The sequence below is a fragment of the Drosophila mauritiana genome, chromosome 3L, assembly GCF_004382145.1.
Source record: "Drosophila mauritiana strain mau12 chromosome 3L, ASM438214v1, whole genome shotgun sequence".
Classification (NCBI taxonomy): Eukaryota; Metazoa; Arthropoda; class Insecta; order Diptera; family Drosophilidae; genus Drosophila; species Drosophila mauritiana.
The window spans coordinates 8,335,696-8,357,287 of NC_046669.1; the positions used below are offsets into that span (position 1 = coordinate 8,335,696).

At 45.8% G+C, this 21,592-nt stretch overlaps 5 protein-coding genes across 8 annotated transcripts; 3 read left to right on the forward strand and 2 right to left on the reverse strand.

Moving 5' to 3' along the window:
- LOC117141915 (LETM1 domain-containing protein 1) lies at positions 1 to 1,586 on the reverse strand. Of its 2 annotated transcripts, none has more exons than XM_033305643.1 (4): positions 1,495 to 1,586; positions 854 to 1,444; positions 504 to 792; positions 1 to 444 (listed from the first exon to the last, which is right to left on the reverse strand). In XM_033305643.1, exons 1-4 carry the CDS (start codon positions 1,584 to 1,586, stop codon positions 106 to 108), a joined length of 1,311 nt encoding a protein of 436 aa, XP_033161534.1. In that variant the 3' UTR covers positions 1 to 105. The 2 variants fall into 2 exon arrangements, with proteins under 2 accessions (XP_033161534.1, XP_033161535.1); XM_033305644.1 differs by having other exon boundaries at positions 106 to 444; positions 854 to 1,438.
- Positions 1,587 to 2,107: 521 nt separating this feature from the next.
- On the forward strand, positions 2,108 to 14,640 carry LOC117140639. Its single transcript, XM_033303678.1, is given in 6 exon segments — positions 2,108 to 2,507; positions 7,332 to 7,961; positions 11,269 to 11,430; positions 12,198 to 12,405; positions 12,466 to 12,661; positions 12,818 to 14,640. Coding segments are annotated over 5 exon segments (1,440 nt in total). The 5' UTR covers positions 2,108 to 2,507; positions 7,332 to 7,769; the 3' UTR covers positions 13,500 to 14,640.
- A 160-nt stretch (positions 14,641 to 14,800) lies between these two features.
- Positions 14,801 to 17,031, forward strand: LOC117140638 (cytosol aminopeptidase-like). Its single transcript, XM_033303677.1, has 3 exons — positions 14,801 to 16,074; positions 16,130 to 16,594; positions 16,652 to 17,031. Exons 1-3 carry the CDS (start codon positions 15,013 to 15,015, stop codon positions 16,790 to 16,792), a joined length of 1,668 nt encoding a protein of 555 aa, XP_033159568.1. The 5' UTR covers positions 14,801 to 15,012; the 3' UTR covers positions 16,793 to 17,031.
- Positions 17,032 to 17,627: 596 nt separating this feature from the next.
- Positions 17,628 to 19,577, forward strand: LOC117139217 (cytosol aminopeptidase-like). Its single transcript, XM_033301399.1, has 3 exons — positions 17,628 to 18,680; positions 18,734 to 19,198; positions 19,255 to 19,577. The coding sequence occupies exons 1-3, from the start codon at positions 17,628 to 17,630 to the stop codon at positions 19,393 to 19,395; spliced, it is 1,659 nt and encodes a 552-aa protein (XP_033157290.1). The 3' UTR covers positions 19,396 to 19,577.
- On the reverse strand, positions 19,519 to 21,366 carry LOC117139220 (TBC1 domain family member 13). Of its 3 annotated transcripts, none has more exons than XM_033301418.1 (6): positions 21,219 to 21,366; positions 21,072 to 21,151; positions 20,541 to 21,013; positions 20,460 to 20,462; positions 19,879 to 20,402; positions 19,519 to 19,826 (listed from the first exon to the last, which is right to left on the reverse strand). In XM_033301418.1, exons 1-6 carry the CDS (start codon positions 21,236 to 21,238, stop codon positions 19,712 to 19,714), a joined length of 1,215 nt encoding a protein of 404 aa, XP_033157309.1. In that variant the 5' UTR covers positions 21,239 to 21,366; the 3' UTR covers positions 19,519 to 19,711. The 3 variants fall into 3 exon arrangements, with proteins under 3 accessions (XP_033157309.1, XP_033157306.1, XP_033157310.1); XM_033301415.1 differs by having other exon boundaries at positions 20,460 to 20,465; XM_033301419.1 differs by lacking the exon at positions 20,460 to 20,462.
- Between the last annotated feature and the right edge of the window lie 226 nt (positions 21,367 to 21,592).

Sequence of the window (21,592 nt, forward strand, 5' to 3'; positions counted from 1 at the left end):
TTTCTTTTGGTTTAACGGTTTTATTTGCTCTCAAGAAACAAAATGATCTTAACAGTCCAATCTTTAAAGCACAGTCTACCAAATAGCTAACGACCAGGACCCCGCTCAAGTGGGGCACTTGCCGTAGATGGTCTTCCAGTTGTTGGGATGGTTGTAGCCCAGCAGGATGGGCAGGTGCAGGAACAGCGTGATATGTTCGCCTTGTATCGACGTGGACACCTTGACCCACTTTCGCAGCCACTCGATCATGGCCTCGCTGCTCAGGCTGTCGGGATTCAATCCGCGCAGATAGCAGGAGTAGCGCAAAGCATCCGGTGTCAAGTTGTGAACGCCGCCCTCGCGGGTTATGGCCTGGTCCATGTAGTGCACCAGGAAGGCGTGCTCGTGGAGGCGATGTCGCTTGAAGATGCTGCTGGGCAGTCCATGAAGATTGACTAGGTTTCTCTGGAACGTATGAATTAGTGATATGCTTTAGGCTGCATAAAATGTGTGATTAAACGTACAACGTGCTTCCGCGACATTCCCAGCAGGGAGTAGGGTCCATCGGCGAATATGTCCTTGACATCGATGAGCATCTCAGGCGTGGGGTGCGTGCCGCTGCCCAGCTGGCCCAGGATCTCAGCAAAAGCCGAGTGCATGGGGTGAGATGCCGTCGCTTTGAGCTTGGCCTGGAGGCAGCGAAAGACATCCTTGTTATTGCATAATCGACGTTTCATGTAGTAACTCTGGAACTCTGAGCGCTGCTGCGGAGTCCAGAAATGGGCAGTGAGAAAGGAGCGGGGGTAATAAAAGCTGCGAATGAACAATTCGATTTATCTAACTTTGCAAGAGTGTTAAGTAAGGAATATCTTACACGAGGGGAAAGAACGCATAGCCCACCATGGGAAGGGAGCAGCCGATTAGAGCCGGTGCCACCTTCATCATGTCTCTTGGCATCTGCATGTACAGCTCCAGCTCCTGGCGATTCAGGGCTCTAATGCCTTGAGGAGAATCATTGGCAATGCGGGCAATCTTGAGGAAGCGTTTCATGTCGCCAAAGAAGTCCTTGACGCCATCGAAGAACACCCTGTACAGCTGCATGGCCTTGGGGAAGTTCTTTTCGAGCACTTTGTCGTAGTTCTTCACATAGTTGAAGTACCGGGTGAATATGTAGTCCTGCATATTGTCTCGCATCTGATCCCGTTTCGATTTCAGAGTGTCCAGCTCCTTGCGCTTCTCGTCTTCGGGTTTCTTAGACGGCGCCGGCTGTGGGGACGACGAGGTGCTGGTCCGGACCTTTGGCTTTTCAATGGGCTTGTTGGCATCCCAGCCCGTTTCGTAGATGACCTTACCCACGCTGGTTATCTCGGCGGCCACATTTCGCTTGATTTGCGGTGGAGCCGCTGCCTCGGGCTTCGTTGCGTAGTTCCTGCTGCAGAAAGCTGTTGGCCTCTTATCGCTGGCACTGGGTAATTGAATTTTAATGCTGATTGATAATTGGGGTCAAATACTCACCTGCTGCACAGGTGTAACAGTCGCCGGCGATCGCGGGGCCAACAGTTGGCCGGAATCGCGGCGCATCGGGCCACGCGCAGCGCCAACGCCATGGTGGAACTCCAAGTGGCAGCCAGAAACCAGGAAGAGGCGCGTTATTACGCAACCGCCGACTCCAATGCAGGAGTTGCCCACAAAAATAAAAAAAATCAAGGAGCAATTACGATTTACTCGATTTGAACAGCTGTTGAACTAGAGATGGAACATAAACAGAGCTGCTCACACGTTTAGCGAGTGCCCGCACCACCGCTGAGCGAATGCACAAACCTATCAGTTTTAACGAAAGTTCCAGCCAAGCAAATAATTATATTTAACGAAAAAGTGTTGTCTTTTTTTTTTTGAAATTGTTTATAAAACTATTATTTGTTTAATAAAACTATTATAGTTTAGAATAAATCCATTGAACTAGAACTCTTTAATTATAAAAATCAATAATAGCATGGCAAGTTTCCTAGGCCAAAAATTAAGGCTAAAAACTAGATGGTATGAAAATAAAGTTAGAATACAATATTTTTTATATCAGTTTGAAATTAATTTCAATAATTGCTTCGTGTACTAAATCTGGAAACATAACCAGAAGAGAATTTCGAATCTTTGGCGCCCTCCGTGCAGCAAGCAGTGCGCACTGCTTCACGGCGAAAGACTTTCTCTCGGCTGGCTGCAGAAATTGCGCTGCTGCTGCGGGAGAAGAGAAAGTGAATTTCAGTCCACCCGGAGTCGTCTGTTGCGTCGGTTGCTCGAGTCCCTTCCGTTGGCCAGAAAACTCGCGGCGGCCGTTCTGTTTGTTTTCGCCTCGTAGATGCTGTCTGCAATCGAGAAGCAAAAAAAAGGCATTGAAAGCAATAAAAACCAGAGCCAGCGCGGCAACAAGGAGAGAAATTAAGCGTTAGAGTGGCAGGAAACAAACAGAAAAAAATCGTAACTAATCACCAGGCCACTTTTGGCCATTTTGTGGCATAAGCGGAAACGGAAATGTGCGTTAGTTGTTTGGCAGGTCGACAGGAGTGTTGAACGAGGGCGGGGGGCGTGGACGGGACTGGAAAAGGGGGCGACAAGACCTTCAGCGGGAAATTGTAAAACTTAGCGCGTGTCCAACTTGCTTGACTTTCCACTTGTGTCAGCGCTGAGAAAAGCGGAAAAAGACGGACAAAGTTACCCGAAAGACACTCTGTAATGTCTCTCTTTCTAAGCACGTGTGTGCGTGCGAGTGTGTGTACATATGTGAGAGTGTGTGTGTGTGCCCAACGGTGCGTGTGTGTACGCGTGTTTTTTCCGCTTAGCTTCAATGCGACTTATTTATCTGCCACAGGATATGGGATATATCGCATATATGCGCACATGTATATTTGTGCGTATATTTAGCCAGCTGGAAAAGCTACAGTTACACTATTGACACTGGTACCCATTTGTTTGTCCTCCCCCTCGTAAAAATAGAACTAACCGAGCGCCATAAATACCACCGACAAAGTGCCTGCTGGCCGGGTTTAATTGAAAAAACGTCAATATTCCTTCAGGCGACCACCCGTTGAGTCCTTGTCCGCGTCCGCGTCCGCGTCCGTCCGAAAAAGTCCTTGGCCAAACTCTGTCGAAGTTCAAGGTGCTGCCATGCTGCCCTGCTGGCCATGCTGGCCACATTAAGTCAATTCCCACGCCTTGTTCGCTGGGATTACATAAAGTGCCAATCTTTGCAACAGAATGCCTTATTTATGGAGATCTCCCAACGCTGGCAGTCAATTCAATATGGATTCGGCTTTATTGAATTGACCGGCTTTGAGCTGCACTTTATGAATATTTAAGTTTAATACATTTTCACTATGTCGCACCGAAGGGAAAACAATTTCGTCGAATTGCACTGCAGAATCCATGGTTATGGCCAAACATTGAGGGAGCAGAGTGGACAGGACATTTCTGTAGATGATATCACTCTGCAAACTTTAATTTCACAGAAGCACTTGCTTGGTGCCAGTTACCCATTACTATGTGCACAACTGAAGCTGTGAGTTCCAGATATCAAGCTGGATAAGCATATTATTTAAATTGGTTCATTCTAAGCCGAAATATTTTAGTTTGGAATATTTTGCAATCTATTTGAATCTTAAATCCCCTCTTGAACTCAAAATCAAAAATCACAGATCAAGGACTGCCAAAGAAACAATTACCCCTCAAAGCGCATTCATTTTGTCTAAACGTGCAAACGTGATTCTATTTTCAATTACTGGGCCAGAACGGCATGTGGATGCAGCAATTGCGGTCGGACATGTATAATTAAATTAGGTTTGGTCGCCAGCACGGAATGTTTGACACCATTAATTGCTAGAGACATCCAGCAAGCCGGCAATCAATGGGGTCAGCACAAAGCGTGGTTTAATAAACACTGCCTAATAACTACTTGTTAAGGTCAACGTTGTAGTTCCGAAACTATGACAACAATTAGCATAAACGGCAAACAGGCAGCCGCGTAAGTGGTGTATCGTACAGCAGGGCCATTTGCTGCTCACTAAATGGAAGTTGTTTAGTCCTCCGCTTTGCTGCTGCCATAAAATTAATCATACGCACCGTTGAACCGCAGCCAATTCCATTACATGGCTGCAATTTTCAGTGCCAAGAGCACGAGAACACACACACACGCACACACACTAGATTGCAGGAAAACAAATACTTGCAGTGCAAAATATACGGTAGTTGAGCGCGGAAAATCGAGAATTGTCTTGGCTCGACCGGGAAAATGTGTTGTAATAGTTTTAGCTTTATATTTAATCTGTTTTGTTTCCCTCTAATGCAAAGCACATGTAAGTGCACGAAAAGAGGTGTGAAATTAGCTTTGAGCTGATTTTTCCAAGCAGAGTTTACTATACATAACTTTGCAGATTTAACTTTTCCCTTTTCACTTTTTGTTGATGTGCAAAATAAACTTGTCTTAAAGTTTACAGACTTTGCTTATAAATACTTTCGTCAAACAAAAAACTTACTCTGCAAGATATTAAATTTATATAACTTTCGCTCATATTTTTGAAAACATGTTTAATGACCTGATTTTTTTTTTAGTTTTTTGTCCACCGTTTGCTGACAAATCCTTTCACTTGCCTTGCAAAGCTCTCCTAATTTGATTTGTCAAAATTATTGGCCGCAAACCCCGATTGGAATTGGCTTTTCTTGTTCAATTGTGGGGGAAAAGTGCATCGTTGCCATTTCTTAATGCCCACAAGAAGGTGGCGACAATGGCAAACGACGCTGGCGAAAAATGCAAAGCACGCGAAAATGCGTTTAAAAGTGGGCACAGCTTGGGGAAAAACTATTTGTTGCCAGAATGTGGACGAAATCGGGTTTCGGTGCTCCTTGCCGCATATGCAAATTCACTCCTGAGCTTTGCCGCACACAAACACACACTCACTCACATACTCTTGCTCTAAGATACTAAGAACACACAGGCCACGAAAAACAACATGCAACTGCAGTGAGTTGCGGTGAGTGTGAGTGACAGCCTGGCAGACACCTTGTCAATGTCTTGCGGCTACGAACGACCCCTGTCCGCCCGGATTCCCCCACGCCGGCGACTCTGCCACGCGTTGCCAAGCAATACCAAGTGCACTGAAAAAAAAGTGGGGGTTACTAGGCCACCTTCTCGCTGATGCACACGCAAATAAGGCTTTGAACTGCAATCCAAAAGATTGACTTCTTAGAGCTGATTTAAATGTTCTTATATAAACATACATAAATATTGCTCGAATAGATGTATAGTTTGGGCATTTTTCATTTGATGAGATATTTTTCTCAGTGCACTGAGAGCTCAAAGTAACAGAAACAACAGCAACAATGACAACGAACAGCGAGGGGCAAGCCAAGTGGCAACAGCACAGCTGACTGACTACACATTTGCATACACTGAGGTGTTTTTCCCTTTCTTTCGCCTTGCAGGTGGCACGAGTTTAACACGGTTGCCGCCTTTGTTTTTCGGGCCTTGAATGCGCCGCGGGTGTTGCCTTAATGAATGTGCAATGCTGATGCATTTCTTTTGCAAGAATGCGAGGCACAAAAAGCATTGCCTACTTTTGTGGGCCCCCAGGAGGATTGCAAGTTGCCAGCAAGTCCGTGCGAATGGGATTAGCTTGGCTTTGGTTTGTGTGTCCGACATCGGCAATTAGGGAAGAGGAATGCGGAATGCACATTTTCCAAATTCTTCTGCTTCCAAAAATTTGCTAATTTCACACTTGATTGCAATTTGCAAAGCCGAAAAGTAATTACCCAAATTGCAAATACAATAGCGAACAGCGCATAAATTGGGAGGACATCCTGGTGGATCCAATGGCAATGCCAATGCAATTAAAAAATCATTAGGGTAAAATTCTGAATTCAATTAAATGCCATTTTATTTTTATAGAACTAATGCCGCACTTTCCATAATTTGGTAGGCATTGTTAGCCTTAAAAGTTAATTTAAAACGCAGATAATAACACGCTTAGCAAAAGTTATTGGCGGTAAAAAGTTCCGACAGCTGCCACGAACTTTATTTTCGAGTTAAATTATTAAGAAGCAGCACTGGTCAGAATAAAATCCAATTGAATGTCTTAATAGAAACGAACAGGCAAACTTTTTAATTGCGAAGTAGTAACATTAATTCCAAGTGAAGTTCATCCCGTCAGGAGTAAAGTTTTAAAAGCGTCTCCAGTCTTCTAAATAATGGAAAATCGCTTGAGCACGTTAAAGTTCCATAACTTTTTTAAGTGAATTTAAATGGGCTCTAAACGGGTAAATTAAACATAAGCCATAAGTAAATCAATTGAAAATTAATATCTCTGCAATAATCCGCAAAAATGTATATTTTATTGAGTTGCACAACACAAAAAAAAAAGAACATTGCAACCGCAGCTAATCCTTCGGTAGTAAATTTTCCCCAGCTTCCCCATTTCAAAGCCCCCACCCCAAAAATCGATGCCCTGCGGTTTTCCACGTCCATAAACTATAGCCACTATATGTCCGGCCCAGATTGACTCACTGCATCCTAGAGAACCAACCAAGTCGGCTTGTTAATTATACATGCAGGCTGAAAATGTTGCCCAAATAAGGATCTCTGAAGAGCCCAGATTGTGTGTGTGGGGATATATTTGGATAGTCGAGGGTGCCCAAAGGAAGTGCTGCGCAAATGCAGTCGAGACCAAGGGGCAAATAAAGGCTCAAGAAGTTAAACCAGGCAGCTCAAGTACCATATGTGCCATATAAAACATTCCTCGGCAGACACTTAAAGTCAGCACCAGTGACTTAAGCAGGATTTTGTTCAAGGGGGTGCCAAAGCCCCATCGAATCCCTAATATTTCAGTGGGTAAGCCCATTTGATGGCTTGACTTCTTCATAATTCGATTAGGCTTTTGATTTGCCACTTCAGACCGCCGCAAGTGGGTTAATTCATTAAGCTCATTTGATATTTTTTCAAAAATCCGCATTAGTGCGGATTACTGATTATTTGTAATGGCTGTTTGAGTGGATTCAAGCCCCCCAGGACAGTTCCCATACCTACACCCCTGGCCAAGATAGCATAGCATATGGCTCTAGTCTCCGTTTCGCCAGCGATTTGCCGGCTCAATGCACACAGATTCCCGCAAACGAGGCTTGAGATTGTTGCCATATCGAGGTGGTTTCACTCAAATTTGTTTAAAAAGCTGCTGGATGAGGGGTAAAATGTGGCTGCGGGGGATGCTCTTTGCGTGCCGCTGAGCGCGGGAAATTGAATTAAGTTTTCATTTAGCAAATAACTTGCAGCTGCCACAGCACATACAAATTGCATTATTTATTGCACTTTGCAGAGGCGACCCCAATATAAACAATCATCACATAAATACGTAATCAACAAGCGGCCCCAAAAAAAGGCAGACAGCGACTCCTTGGCAGGCGGCCAACGCCACAGACCACCACTCACCAGCCACCACCACCCACCATCCACACCACCCAACCACTGAGCCACCCACCACAGCATGTAAAGCCTTGTGGGCGGTGGGAGTGGCACACACAGACAGCACTTTGGAGGCGACTTTTGGCTAGGTGTGGATGAAGCGATGTGAAGGCACAACATTTTGCAATATTAAAGAACAGCAAAGGGAAGGAGGAGCGGGAGGAGCAGTAGGAGCAGGTGGGTCAGGTGGAGGAGGACCAGGACCTGTTGCCGACACGTCCACAAAGCGAGCGGATTGGGTGAAAGCCTGTCTGGCTGGGTGAAAGGTGAAAGCGCCGACCGTCGCAACACAATGGCCGTCAATGTACTGGACTACGATCACTTCGCCATCAGCGCCATCGTGGTGGGCAGTCTGCAGTTGGTCTTCTTCCTGATCAACTCGGTGCTCCAAATGGACAAGCTGACGGACTTCGCCGGCGGCGTTAACTTCATCATCATCTCCCTGCTCACATTCTTTCTCGGCCAAATCGATCGGCCATCGAAGGTAGGTCTAAAATGATTATCTTATTGCAGTTTTATAAAAGAATTTAAGTATATTTATTACAACATTTGTTGGGCAGCAAAATCTGGTAGTTATATTTATTCTCATTTAATTTAATTTATTTTGAATGCATTAAGTTTCAAGTTCATTTGGTCTATATTTTAAATAAAACATTACTACACTATGCAAAGTAAAAAAGAAATAATATTATCTCTCCTTCTGCAACAATTGATGCATTTTTGTGCAATAAATTATTAAACATCAAGAACACAATAAATTGGTCCTTAATTTAAATTTGTGCGAAATGCGTGCGTTGTGCGTTTTTTCGCAATGCCAATAATAAATCCCCAATGACTACAAACCAATTTCGGTGAAAAAATTGCTTTGAATTGCTTTCCAATTAAAAGCTCAATATATATTACATTTGATATGTGCATAATTTATTGCTATAGTTCAATTTTGAACAATGCATAATTTATGTGCAATTTGCTATATTTTGTTTAATAGCTCGTTGGTTTTCATTGTGCGTTACTTTGTGTGTTAGCAAAATTAAATTCTGTGAACTTGAAGCGTGTCCATTAACAAGTCACCCAACTGGGCGTAAAGTGGGTGGTGGTTTGGTTTTGGGCCCTGGTGGTTTCGGCTGCTGACATTGAAAACTGAGTTTTGCATACGCACGCAGCCACAGACACACATGCAGACACAGATACAGACATCAACGCACACAGACGCAAACATCCATTGCCGACAAACAAAAGGTTACGCCCACACCGCCCATCGAGGCGCACATTTCAGCTGTTGTTCCTCGTTGTTCCGTTTGTTGTTTCTGTTTTATTTGTAGTTGCTGTAGCTGGTAGCTGGTAGCTGGTAACTGGTGGTTGGATGCATCTGGCACATGCATAGGTCTCCTTCTGGCTGGGCATGACCTTGGCATCGTGAGGGTCCTCAATCCGTCTGTCGACGTGTCCTTCCGCCGGGCTAACACGCTGCCTAAGCAGCTAACTAAGGCTATTTGCGGCCGAAAGCAGCTCGAATCCTCTCCGAAAGCGAAAGCCAGCCGATTGAACTCAGCCTACGCCAGTTGGTCCATTGATTAATTCCAATTGATGGCCAATTTCGCTGTTTTCCCGCTCATTAGCAGCAGTAAAGAGGAAAATTATGTTCACCTTAATTAGTGTCTGCAGGCAATTATAGAGTGCTATATGTATGTGTCTTTAAAGTAACAATACTTTAAGCCACTGAAAATAAAAATTCTTATCTGCAATAGCCTTAAATAAAGTTAAATAATTTAACAAGGTTTTAATTAAGATTGCCCCAATTATCAAGTGAAATATGAGATGCGAAATTATTTTGGTTTCAATTTTCAGTGTTCATTAAAAGCGGCTATCTGCTTCATTATCCCGTTTATCTAGATCGTTTTATTTTAATTAATATGAGGCCTACTTGGCGAGCATTATGGCCGCTCGAAACGAGCTCAGTAAAGATATATCTGTGATATTAATAAAATATGATACGCTTGAAGAGAGCCCTTCAATAAACAAAGACCTTAAAAGCTTTTCGTCCGGTTTTCAGTTTTAAACGCCACCCAATGTATCGATTTGCTGGCCTGGCCCATGAAAGCTGGTTAAGGGCTTTAAGCAATTTGGCCATGACAACAACAGATACAAATTGAGAAATAAATTCATTCTTATCTGCTGTTGGTTTTTGTTGGCCAAACACACGCGTGTGCTGGTAAATCAACAGAATGCACTGTTCTTTCGACCGCAAACACATTTATGTGCATTTAATTTTTGCACCCACTCGCAAAATAAACATAGGAGTAAATATTGAAGTATGAATTCTCGCTGGAGCACTTAAGCTGCAGTTCAATTAAATTTTGTTGCCACATTAATGCGGCGCACCAACGAATTGGCTATCGATCGTAAATTAAAATTAAATTGCCGCCCTCAGCTCGAATTAAGTTGGCAATGCAAAATTTATTTAAAGCCTTGCACTGGAAGCAGGGGGAGGGGGCTGAGGGGAAAAATGGCGGTCGCAGGACGTCGGGCGGAAACGGAAGTGCTGCCATTGCTTGTGGCCGTTGTTGCTTGTACTGCACTATGCAGCTGTGATGGCCATAAAAATGGTTTACTACCAGCTTATGCAGTCGCCCGTCGATGGTTTATTGCCGTTCAGAGTCGCTTAATAAATCGAGCGATAAAATAGCTTGAGCCCCCTGGTTGAAAGCTGAAAGGCAGCTCAATCAATCGACAAAATGGGCAATCAAGTCCGCCCTGCGATACGACAAACCCATTAAACTATCAACTGTTTGAGGCACCACCATCATCCCCCCGCCACCCTCCTTCAATAAGAATGCCCTTCCATAATGCCATACAACCCGGTGACCTCGTCCTCTGCCAGTGACTTTGGTTACGGTTACGGTCATGAATCAGGCCAAACGCCCATTCGCTGCCGCCATTGACAAAGCAATTTAACAATTTTTCCAGCATTTCTCATGGCGACGCTTGACGAACGGCTCCTCCATGAGAAATGCATTTCTGATTCGGTTCGGCCAGTCAATGCCGTTTATAAATATGCAAAGTGCAGTCGACTCATTCATTATTGAACCAGCCAACCAACAAATCCCGTCCAGTTGCGCCGTGTCCATTTTTTGGCCAGGGCGGAGGAGCATAGAACGGCTGGCAGTCGTGCGTGCTGCGCTTTATTTATGCAAAATTTGCATGACCACCGAAAGTGGTTTTGTAAAATAAAATATCGCCAGCAAAAAATACAAGAAAATTCGACTTTGTGCGGCAAAAGAGAAAACTCGTGCAAATTGCTCGTTGGCCAATGAATTTTTCCACACTTTAGAGTTGTGGACACGAAGGGCGGGATACCCTAGGTGAGCCAAATGCCCCTTTGTTATTGTGGAGATACCGAAATAGTTACGAGTACGCCTTCCTGGCCAAGGATAGCAGCACAGCCTTGAACTCGAACTTTCCCAGAGCCTCCCGAATATTTCTCATTCGTCTAAATGGCAGATAGTAAATGTTTATTGCAAGCGGAGGTGATCCAACCAGCAGTTTATCGCCACTTTATTGCCCAGGAACACCTTTGCTATTTTAGCCTACTTCCTAAGGCTTTTTAAAGCTAGGATCTTAAAATGAAATGGGATTAAATTCATACCATTTCGTGCATTGCTAACAGCTTTATTATTTCCATTTCATGTATGGCTAACAGCTTATTGGGATATTAACTTGTTTATTTTCAGGCAGTAAGCACTTGTTTAAGATCTTAGTGGTTTAACTATAGTTATGAATTTCCTTTCCAGGCCTACGATAGTCGCCAGCTGATGGTCACGCTCTTCGTTTGCCTGTGGGGCGCTCGGCTGTCCGGATATTTACTCTATCGGATCGTGAAGTTGGGCCGCGACAAGCAGTTCGAGGATACCCGTCGCAACATCATCCGCTATGCGGTCTTCTGGACCTTCCAGGTGAGCTCCGCTGGGACCAAAGTCGGTGGGTGTAGTTTTGGTGGTGGGGGTCAGGGAAAAATCGCTTGCGTCAGCCACTTTTCAATTCGACGCTCAATGACAGAACCTTCAACTTGCTGGTGGAAAATCAATCAAACTGTCACTAATTGACACGCGCCCAGAGGTTTTGAATATTTCATATTTCAGCACCTGTCGTCCGTGTGAGCTCGACATGGCTGGTGGAAATGGTAATCTCAATGTGGCCCAGAACCAGAGGCTCAGACCCAGACCGACCAACAATTAAAACGCCATTCTCTCTGGCAGAGTGACATGACACATGTGGGCGACACCAGCTAAACGTTAAGTGGATGGGTGGGTGGGTTGATAGCTGATGTCTGGTGGATGGTGGCTAAGTGGGTGGTTGGCTGCCAAGTGGGCTGGCTGGCAGGCTGGTGGTTGCAGTCCGTTTATTGTCCGTGGTGCTGCCGGCATTGGCATTGGCATTGCCACTGGCGTTGGCGTGCTGCATGTGGCATGTCCTGCCATCGTTTTGTCTTCATTTATTTCCCATTTCACCCGAATTCCAATCACTTGTTGCCAGTTGAAATACTGTCATTGCAATCTGAGCATAAATGCCGCAATGGAAATATGCCTGGGGTATTTGCATTTATTTATATATATATACACTTTGGCAATATAACTTTCGATTCACAAGGACTGTGATATATGAAATAAGCACTTAAATTATTAAAAACTGCTACATATCAGCAATCATATTTCTTTTTTAGGCTGTTTGGGTGTACATTGTGTCACTGCCTGTAATAATAATTAATTCACCGCGCCACTCGCAGCCGCGTGCCCCAAAGACCATGACCACGCTGGACTCCACGGGCACGGGCATGTTCATCGTTGGACTGCTGGCGGAGACCTATGCGGATCTGCAGAAGTTCTCCTTCCGCCAGGATCCGGCCAATCAGGGCAAGTTCTGCAATGATGGTGAGCTAGCAATAATAAACTTAAATATTATATGCAATACAATGTGTGCCAATTGAAAAGGACTGTGGAGCGTGTCGCGGCATCCGAACTACTTTGGCGAAGTGGTCATCTGGTGGGGCATCTTTGCCATATCCCTAAACGTGATCAGTGGCCACGAGTGGGTGGCGATTGCCTCGCCCATTTTCACCACGATGATCATCCTCTTTCTGTCGGGGATTCCCCTGCGCGAACGAAGTGCCGATGAGAAGTACAAAGAGTAAGTTGAAATATTTATTTAAAATAATATAGTAAGCCCTTTTTTATCCACGTGGAAGAGGTATGAAAAGATAATTGGCTTTAAGTAGTTCATAAATAAATAATAGAGGTGTCTAGTAGTTAAATGATTTATTATTCTATCCCTTAATTTTTGCAGCCAACTGGAGTATCGGAAGTACAAAGCCTCCACCTCGCCGCTGATACCAGTGCCTCCTGCTGTCTACGTGGAGGTGCCCAGTGCTCTGAAGTTCATCCTGTGCTGCGAATTCCCCATCTACGATTCGATGAGGATTCAAAAGGACCTCAGTCCGTACTCCCTGTCCATAGCGCGCTCCCACTCGCACATCTAGCAGTCAGTGGCCCACTCCAGCAGTGCGGCTGGGGTGGGTCAGATGAATGCCCATGGCCACTCGGTGGGTAACTCGCTGCACCGGGGTCAGTGCTATGGAGCCAATGGCGGCGATGCCGAGAGCCACCAGAACTGCGGCGGTAGCTGCCGGAACGTGCACGTCAAGTCGAATCCGTACCAGTGCGAGGCGGGCTATGGCCACTATCCGGTTTGCCACACGGACGACGATACGGATGACGGGATAATCTACATGGACCGCACCCACTTCTACCACGATCAGGAGCAGCCGCACGTGGTGAAATCGGTGGCGGTGCCCAGTACAAAGTGCAGCTACCTGGCCGAGGAGGAGCTGGCCTCCGACTACGATGAGGATGTGCCGGCCATCGATCTCAGCAAGGCCACCAGTGTGGAGAGCTTCGGCACCCGGGTGCAGACGGAGCATGCCGTGAACGCCGATGGGTTGCCCGTGACAGTGACCACGATTTTGTGATTGCCACTTTAAGATTTTGTCGCGATCAGTGTCAGGTTGTTCGGATCGGGTTTTTATCATATATCGGTTGTACAACGGGGTGGAACTCTTTTGCTCGATTTTTATACCTTTGAAATAATTATCTGCTTTTTGAGGAATATCAATGTTCAGCAAATTCATGCCGTGAAGTAATATTCTTCTATACTAATGAGATTTATTTATTCGCAATTTGGTAAATAGATAAAGATATCTTTTTTTTTTGCAAAATAAGCTGGGCACAAATAAATCAAATTTAAAACTAATTTCGGTGTGTAAAGGACAAAGTTAAGAAATGTTAGGAGCTCGAAACCAAAACCTCGTAGTCCAAGATGAATGTTCTTGTAAATAGAATGAATAACCAAAAATGTCAAAGATATTAGATATAAATTTCGTTCCACCCTCGTGTGCAGAATTGAAGCCAGGCCTAAAAGTGCTGGCCTGGAATGACATTTTTTTGATGACGAATGCCAAAGTACCGTGGAGTACCCAGCATCATGGATACTCACAGCTGTTTAACACTCTAGTCTCTATGCTACTGTTGCTCAAATAACTAATGTGCCTCTTATGTGCTCTGCGCACCCCTAGATTGTTGCACTCCTTCAAAGTTTACGCTAGTCTCTGTTGAATCCACTGTTGCCCCCCCCCTCTCGAAGAACGAACTTCAACTATATAGACCTGTACCTATATCTAACATACATATATCTATTTCTCAACTGCATACTTTCGCATCGAACCGCGAACCGCGCGAACCACACACCCCACCAAACGAAAGGAATCGAATCTGAAGCCATTTAAACTGAAACATATCCCGAGGCAACGGCAACCCAACCAAAGGTCGATTTACACATACAATAAGTACAAGAATTGTCGCAGTGCAATACGATAGAGGACGTTCGATAGCCATTGTTATTTTATATACCGGAATATATGTATGTATATCTGCTCACTGTAGCTAAATCGAAATATACCCATGTATGGACGTTACCACAAATGTTGCCCCATTAGTGTACGTATACGTGACGTGTCTGTGTCTAGTTGGTGTCTCAAATGTTAAGCAGTATTATACATAATGAACGAATTGTACCTAAATGATTATGCTGAGTATGGAAACTAATAAACGAAATCAAAGTAAATGGTCTATTTCTATATAGTAAATTTGATACAAATAATCAATCCTTGTAGGCCATGGAAAAATGGTAGAGATGGCCCTGGAACATCTGTCATCCGACTTTCGGATACATTTGCTACCTAATCCCTAGGCAGCTCTCTATAATTCAGTATCCGTGATCGTTTCATAGAGTTAAGAACTCATAAAAAAAAAATTTAACGTAAAAAAATTGTCTTTACTTGCACAAGAACCCATTTCGACTATTTGTTATTTCCAATTTATGGAAACAAAATTTTACGAACGATAAATTCCTAGTTTTCTTTTTTCTCGATTTTGGAACAACATTTTTTTTGAGGGGTACTTTAAGTGTGCAGAAGTACTGGGACAATGTTCGGAAAAACTCGTCAGTTGCTATTCAGCGCTTGCATTCGGTCGCCGGTGTGCCGCCGATATGTCCCGAAGCTCATCAAGCGGTCCTACGCCTCGCAGGCGATTAACCAGATGCTCCTGCTCCAGCAGATGGATATCTGTGCGGATCAGCCGTCGCGAGCCTTAGTCATAGGCGTCTATGCGGATGAGGAGGACAAGAACGATGCCGGCATTCTGACCCCCGCCGGCTGGCGTTATAATCTTCAAAAGACAAATGGTCGTCTGATAGAGGTGCTCCGGATGTCGGGGCCCATGCCCAAGAGAGGCGAGGCCCGTCTCCTGTTCGCCGTTGAGCCGGAGCGTATTCCCTATTATTCTGTGGTGGCGGTCGTTGGTCTGGGCAAGGAGTGCTTGGGCTATAATCCCTATGAGGTCCTGGACGAACAGAAGGAGGCCATCCGAAGGTCGGTGGCAGCCGCCTGCAGGATTCTCGCCGAGTTAGATACCGATCGTATTGAGGTGGAGAACTGCGGACACGCCGAATCGGCTGCCGAAGGTGCCGCCTTGGGTATCTGGTTGTACCAGGAGTTGCGCGATCCCAAGAGTCGAATCTTTGTTCCGGCCATCGATTTGTACGCCACCAAGGACGAGGTCTGCGACATAGAAGGATGGCGCATTGGGCTGCAAAAGGCTGCCGCGCAGAACCTGACCCGCCAATTGCAGGAGATGCCCTCCAACCTTTTGACCCCCACTGCCTTTGCCCAGAATGTCGTCGAAGTGCTCTGTAAGTCCGGTGTCAACGTAGAGGTCAAAGTCGAGGGTTGGGCTGAGAGCCAGTCGATGCACGCCTTCTTGGCGGTGGGAAAGGCCTCTTGCGAACCCCCAATCTTTTTGGAGCTGAGCTACTACGGCACCTGTGCCGAGGAGAGACCCATCGTCCTGGTTGGGCAGGGCATCACCTACGATGCCGGCGGTCTGTGCCTGAAGAAAAAGAAGGAGCTCTTCAACATGCGCGGCGACATGACTGGAGCGGCTGTGGTGGTGGCCACATGTCGGGCTGTTGCTGGACTTCGATTGCCTGTAAGACACTCGAGACGGGTCCAGGTAGTTCCTTTATTAATCAATCCCATTCCAGGTCAATATCCGTGGCCTGATCCCTCTGTGCGAAAACGTCGTTGGTTGCAACTCCTTCCGACCTGGAGACATGGTGAAATCCATGAATGGCAAGACCATTGAGGTTCAGTGCACGGATCACGAAGATGTCTTGGTTCTGGCCGATGCCCTACTGTATGCCCAGAACTTCTGTCCCAAGTGCATCATTGACATCGGCACCTGTTCGGGATACATGCGTCAGTCCCTCGACGAAGCTGCATGTGGTGTGTTCACCAACTCTGAGATCCTTTGGCAGCAGATCAAGCACGCCAGCATGCACACTGGAGATCGCGTGTGGCGCTTCCCCCTGTGGAACTTCTACAGCAAGGCGGTTCGTGCCGGAGGACGCAGTGATGTCCAGAACTACGGCAGCGGTCGTGGTGGACGTCCTTGCAAAGCTGCCGCCTTCCTTCGTGAATTTGTCCCTTGTGGCCAATGGATGCACATTGTAAGTTACACCTTGTATAGTATATACTATATTTCGCTAATCCCTTTATTCATCTAGGATGCCACCAATGTGATGGTCACCAACGGTATTGACTTCGAGTACCTGCGCCGCGGAATGGCTGGCCGACCAACTCGTACTCTTATTGAATTCATTGCGCAGACGATCTGCAAGGACACTGCTCCCAAGATGGGCAAGTAGGACGAAGTGCACAGATCGGGCCATGAGCAGCTGACCGAAGATGCGAAATCCCAACGGCAGTGACAGCGCTATCACTATGTCCATATTTTGGTGAAATATTTTTAAGTCTGTGAAGGATGGATGTCTTTAGTCAGTTCGTCAGCGTCCCTTAAAAATTTCAAACGACATTGTTCCCAGGCAAAAAATGTTTGTTCGTTTTAAGCAACTTAATAAAAAAAAATACTTAAGATGCACTCAAATCTACGTTTTTTTGTAAATGGTTCTTTGAAAAATATAATGGTTATTATAAATGGCATTAGTACTTATTGGGACACAAGAGCTCTTGTAGGCCTATCCAATATATTTCGATATTTCCCGGATATCGTCTTTGGGAAATTTGTGTAAAAATCAAATCTGCAGTATGCGGTTTTATGACTTTTATTGAGTGCATTGGACAGCTGCAAGAACATTAACCTTTGATTTTTCGAATATGATTGCTATTTTGTGGAACAGCATGTTGCAAATCGCAACACAACTGACATTTGGAGCATCTTATCTTAAGAACATGTTCTCTAAAAACCTCGCACTGAGCAGGCAAAGATTTTACATTAAAATCCTAATGATCTAGCAACCTTATCGAGACTTATGTCAGTGCTACGTCGGAACCGAAACAAGACTAGCCCAGTCTTATTTTTATTCGTTTCGAGGTTGAACACGTACACACTTTTAGCTAGTCTGGGTGAAAAAATTTCATGAATTATTTTGAAGCGGCACAGAAAATCGAAGAGAAAGTTTTCAATACTAGTAGTAATATTATTTAGCATTCTTCAAAGTTTTAAGTTAAACTTCAAGCAAAATGTTTCGGTTTTCTCGCAATGCCATAACCCGGGCGTGTAATCTCTCCATTCGTCGGCCGGAGGTGATCCGACATCGTAGGTACGCCTCTCAGGCGATCAACCAGATGCTGCAGCTGCAGCAGATGGAAATCTGCGCGGATCCTCCGTCGCGTGGCTTGGTCGTTGGAGTCTACGCCGACGAGGAGGACAAGAACGACGCTGGCATCCTGACGCCAACCGGCTGGAGGTACAATGTGCAGAAGACGCACGGTCGGTTGCTGGAAGTGCTGCGAATGTCCGGACCTATGCCCAAAAGGGGAGAGACCCGCCTCCTGTTCGCCGTGGAGCCGGAGCGGGTGCCCTACTATTCGGCGGTGGCGGTTATCGGTTTGGGCAAGGAATGCCTGGGCTATAACCCATACGAGGTGCTCGACGAGCAGAAGGAGGCCATCCGACGGTCAGTAGCGGATGCCTGCCGAATACTCGCTGAACTGGACACCGACCGCATCGAGGTGGAGAACTGTGGACACGCCGAATCTGCCGCGGAGGGAGCAGCTCTCGGGATCTGGATCTACCAGGAGCTTCGCGATCCCAAGCGGCGGATCTCAGTGCCTTCGATCGATCTGTATGCCACTAAGGATGAGATTTGTGACATAGAAGGATGGCGCATCGGCCTGCAAAAGGCTGCCGCACAGAACTTGACCCGCCAGCTGCAGGAAATGCCCTCCAACCTTTTGACCCCCACTGCCTTTGCCCAGAATGTCGTCGAGGTGCTCTGTAAGTCCGGCGTCAACGTAGAGGTCAAAGTTGAGGGTTGGGCTGAGAGCCAGTCGATGCACGCCTTCCTGGCGGTGGGAAAGGCCTCTTGCGAACCACCAATCTTTTTGGAGCTGAGCTACTACGGCACCTGTGCCGAGGAGAGACCCATCGTCCTGGTTGGGCAGGGTGTGACTTACGATGCAGGTGGTTTGTGCTTAAAGGAGAAGCAGGAACTTTTCCACATGCGCGGAGATATGACTGGAGCGGCCGTAGTGGTGGCCACTTGTCGTGCTGTCGCTGGCCTGAGGTTACCGGTAAGTGACTGGATTCCTGCATCTTATTCCTTGGATAACCATATTGCTCTTAGGTCAATATCCGTGGACTAATCCCCCTGTGCGAGAACGTTATTGGGTGCAATTCCTTCCGTCCTGGAGACATGGTGAAATCCATGAATGGCAAGACCATTGAGGTGCAGTGCACCGACCACGAAGATGTTCTAGTGCTCGCGGATGCACTTCTGTACGGGCAGAACTTCTGTCCGAAGTGCATCATTGACATTGGCACCTGCTCGGGATATATGCGCCAAGCGTTGGATGAGGCTGCCTGTGGAGTATTTACCAACTCCGAGATCCTTTGGCAGCAGATCAAGCACGCCAGCATGCACACTGGAGACCGCGTGTGGCGCTTCCCCCTGTGGAACTACTACAGCAAGGCGGTGCGTGCCGGTGGACGCAGTGATGTCCAGAACTACGGCATCGGTCGTGGTGGTCGTCCTTGCAAAGCTGCCGCATTCCTTCGTGAATTCGTGCCCTGTGGCCAATGGATGCATATCGTAAGTTTTGTTCTTATTAATAGTAGGACTTTGATTTGATTTGTGATTAAATCCAGGATGCCACCAACGTGATGATCACACGTGGTGATGAGTTCGAGTATCTGCGAGAGGGCATGGCCGGACGTCCGACAAGGACACTCATCGAGTTTATTGCACAGTCCATATGCAAGGACACAGCTCCAAAGCTTAACAAGTGATCCTTCGAACGGTGTTTTAGTTTTATCAGACGATGCCACACGTTCATCGGTATTCTTTTAACGACTGACCAACCTATGACTTCTTTAACGTTCTGACGTTTATCTAATTGGGACCACGAAATGTTAAAATTAATTCGTTTATTAATGACATACAAATTATAAGTCATGTAAAAAAGTGAAAATGCGTGTACTTATTGGATTTCCTGTTTCCAAGATTGGGGCTAACTAAAGTATAGTTGATTGCTTGGTTCTTTCAGTTGTTAAGCTAGGGGGCTTTGCAAGCACTTCGGCACAAGGATATTTTCCTGGAGGAATGCTACGCCAATGATCCGGCATGAGCAATCACAACATTAATGTCAATTGGCGGATAGTTTTGCAAGAGTTTCACATTCGAGGCAAAGTCGTTTTCCAAAATTGCTTCCCTTTGGATTCTGGAAAATTCTAAATTGGTACTTGCTTTATACTTAAGCCAAATTTACTTACAATATCATTGAACAGCATATTTTTATCAGAAAATCAAATCGCTGTTCGTCCGCAAACACGGAATCCCAAATGCGGAGTACATCCGGCAGTGGAAACTCCTGCGAGAGGAGCAGTGTGAGCCACCTGAAGCTATAGTACTGCGGATGCAGCTCTTGGCTCCTGAGTAGCTCGTAAATGGTTAGGTCCTTTGATTTCAGCATATTCGATAGCCTGGCCATCATGAACTTAATGCCGCCTTCCGCGTCGTCTAGTGTTTTAATGAAGAAGTCTCTTATCTCGCTCATCAGGGCGGTAAAACAGAAGAAGCAATCAGCCTCAGCGTGGGCGCGATATGAGAGGTCAGGATCGGAGGCCATAACATAGTAAATGGGTCCCACGATTTCGTTCATGCCCTGTACATATCCCTGGCCGGGATTAAGTTTGGCATAGATGAACAAAATGCGTTGTACAACTTCCCAGTGAGCCTCTTGGCCCTCCTCCATGGCTGCATAGTTCTCAACCGAGCGTTTAGTAATCAAATTGATCTATAAGGAGCACAAATCTTCATTAGGTTTGAGGCAGCTCGTTGTCCGCTTACTTACTTGCTGCTAAAATCCACACGGTATGCATGAAACAACACATTCTGAGCTTATTGTCTAGCACAATTCCGATCTTGAACTCACCTTTGTCATGCCGAGGCCCTTGCGTTCCACATTCGCCGAACTTAAAACGGCGGGAACCACCCGTTCGTGGAGCCTTCGTCCATGTTCTCCTTTGCTGTGGACCACAATCTCGCAGGGATAATCGGTGGGCTGCTGGAAAAAGGATATGTCCGGGCACAAGCGTCGTACATCCTTGTCGATTTGCAGTAGGAACTCGTTGTCATTGAAGAACGTATTCCACGCGCTTTCGGGTCCCTCGCTCAGCGGATGATCTTGCAGGCCAACGCCCCCCGAATCGACTTTGTCCCCATCTCCTCCGTCTACGCTAGCTCCATTGCTCGAGTGTCCGGGGGGCAGGACTAGCTCCTCGATGAACTGTTTGTACAGGGCTCGCTTTTGTGCCAAGGTCGTGGTCCAACTACTGCGTCTGGGCCCCAAATAGCCAAGGAGCAGCTTCCAACTGAGTGCTCGAAAACTCTGCACATCGGGCACACCTGTGGATTGTTCAGACATCAAATTTTGAACATTTCAAAAGCACTCATAGCTTTCTACCATTAAATGCCAGTTTCCTGAGTTGATTTAGGTCAATTGCATCCTGTGGCCCCGCCAAAACATCCTCAAATTCCTTGACTCTGCAGTTTGGTTAGAGAAAGTCTTTGTTTACGGAGAAGTTTAAATTAGCTTATAATGACAACATACCGCGCCTTGAAAATAGACATGCTGCGGCTCTATGTGGGCGGGGATATGCTGGGATCTTGCAGTACCCCTATGTGTAATTAATTAAAGCTTTATCTCCGTTTTTTGCTGGGTGAAACCTGCAGATATAAAACACAACAAAACGATGGGCGTTGCCAGATGGTTCGAGCTCTAATCGATGGTTTGTTGCGACTATCGATTTTTGTGTGTATTGGGCGGCAAAATTCAAGCTCTTAATATCGTAACGAATTTTGGCTAGGGAAATAAAAAAACATTTTACCCATAAAAAACACTAAGTCGAAATTTTAAATTTTGACTTTCCTTTTAAGAACGTATATAATTTCCTTCTGTATAAATTGAATTGTACTTTTTAATTA

What these genes read in the sequence shown, in the direction of transcription:
- LOC117141915 (XM_033305643.1), bottom strand. Translation starts at nt 1,586, where the DNA reads ATGGCGTTGGCGCTGCGCGTGGCCCGATGCGCCGCGATTCCGGCCAAC. An exon ending in CTGTTACACCTGTGCAGCAG is followed by an intron (nt 1,445 to 1,494) that starts GTGAGTATTTGA and finishes TCAATTACCCAG; the next exon opens with TGCCAGCGATAAGAGGCCAA. An exon ending in TATGCGTTCTTTCCCCTCGT is followed by an intron (nt 793 to 853) that starts GTAAGATATTCC and finishes GTTCATTCGCAG; the next exon opens with CTTTTATTACCCCCGCTCCT.
- LOC117140638 (XM_033303677.1), top strand. Translation starts at nt 15,013, where the DNA reads ATGTTCGGAAAAACTCGTCAGTTGCTATTCAGCGCTTGCATTCGGTCG. An exon ending in TTGCTGGACTTCGATTGCCT is followed by an intron (nt 16,075 to 16,129) that starts GTAAGACACTCG and finishes ATCCCATTCCAG; the next exon opens with GTCAATATCCGTGGCCTGAT. An exon ending in GTGGCCAATGGATGCACATT is followed by an intron (nt 16,595 to 16,651) that starts GTAAGTTACACC and finishes TTATTCATCTAG; the next exon opens with GATGCCACCAATGTGATGGT.
- LOC117139217 (XM_033301399.1), top strand. Translation starts at nt 17,628, where the DNA reads ATGTTTCGGTTTTCTCGCAATGCCATAACCCGGGCGTGTAATCTCTCC. An exon ending in TCGCTGGCCTGAGGTTACCG is followed by an intron (nt 18,681 to 18,733) that starts GTAAGTGACTGG and finishes TATTGCTCTTAG; the next exon opens with GTCAATATCCGTGGACTAAT. An exon ending in GTGGCCAATGGATGCATATC is followed by an intron (nt 19,199 to 19,254) that starts GTAAGTTTTGTT and finishes GATTAAATCCAG; the next exon opens with GATGCCACCAACGTGATGAT.
- LOC117139220 (XM_033301415.1), bottom strand. Translation starts at nt 21,238, where the DNA reads ATGTCTATTTTCAAGGCGCG. An exon ending in ATGTCTATTTTCAAGGCGCG is followed by an intron (nt 21,152 to 21,218) that starts GTATGTTGTCAT and finishes ACCAAACTGCAG; the next exon opens with AGTCAAGGAATTTGAGGATG. An exon ending in CAGGAAACTGGCATTTAATG is followed by an intron (nt 21,014 to 21,071) that starts GTAGAAAGCTAT and finishes AACAATCCACAG; the next exon opens with GTGTGCCCGATGTGCAGAGT.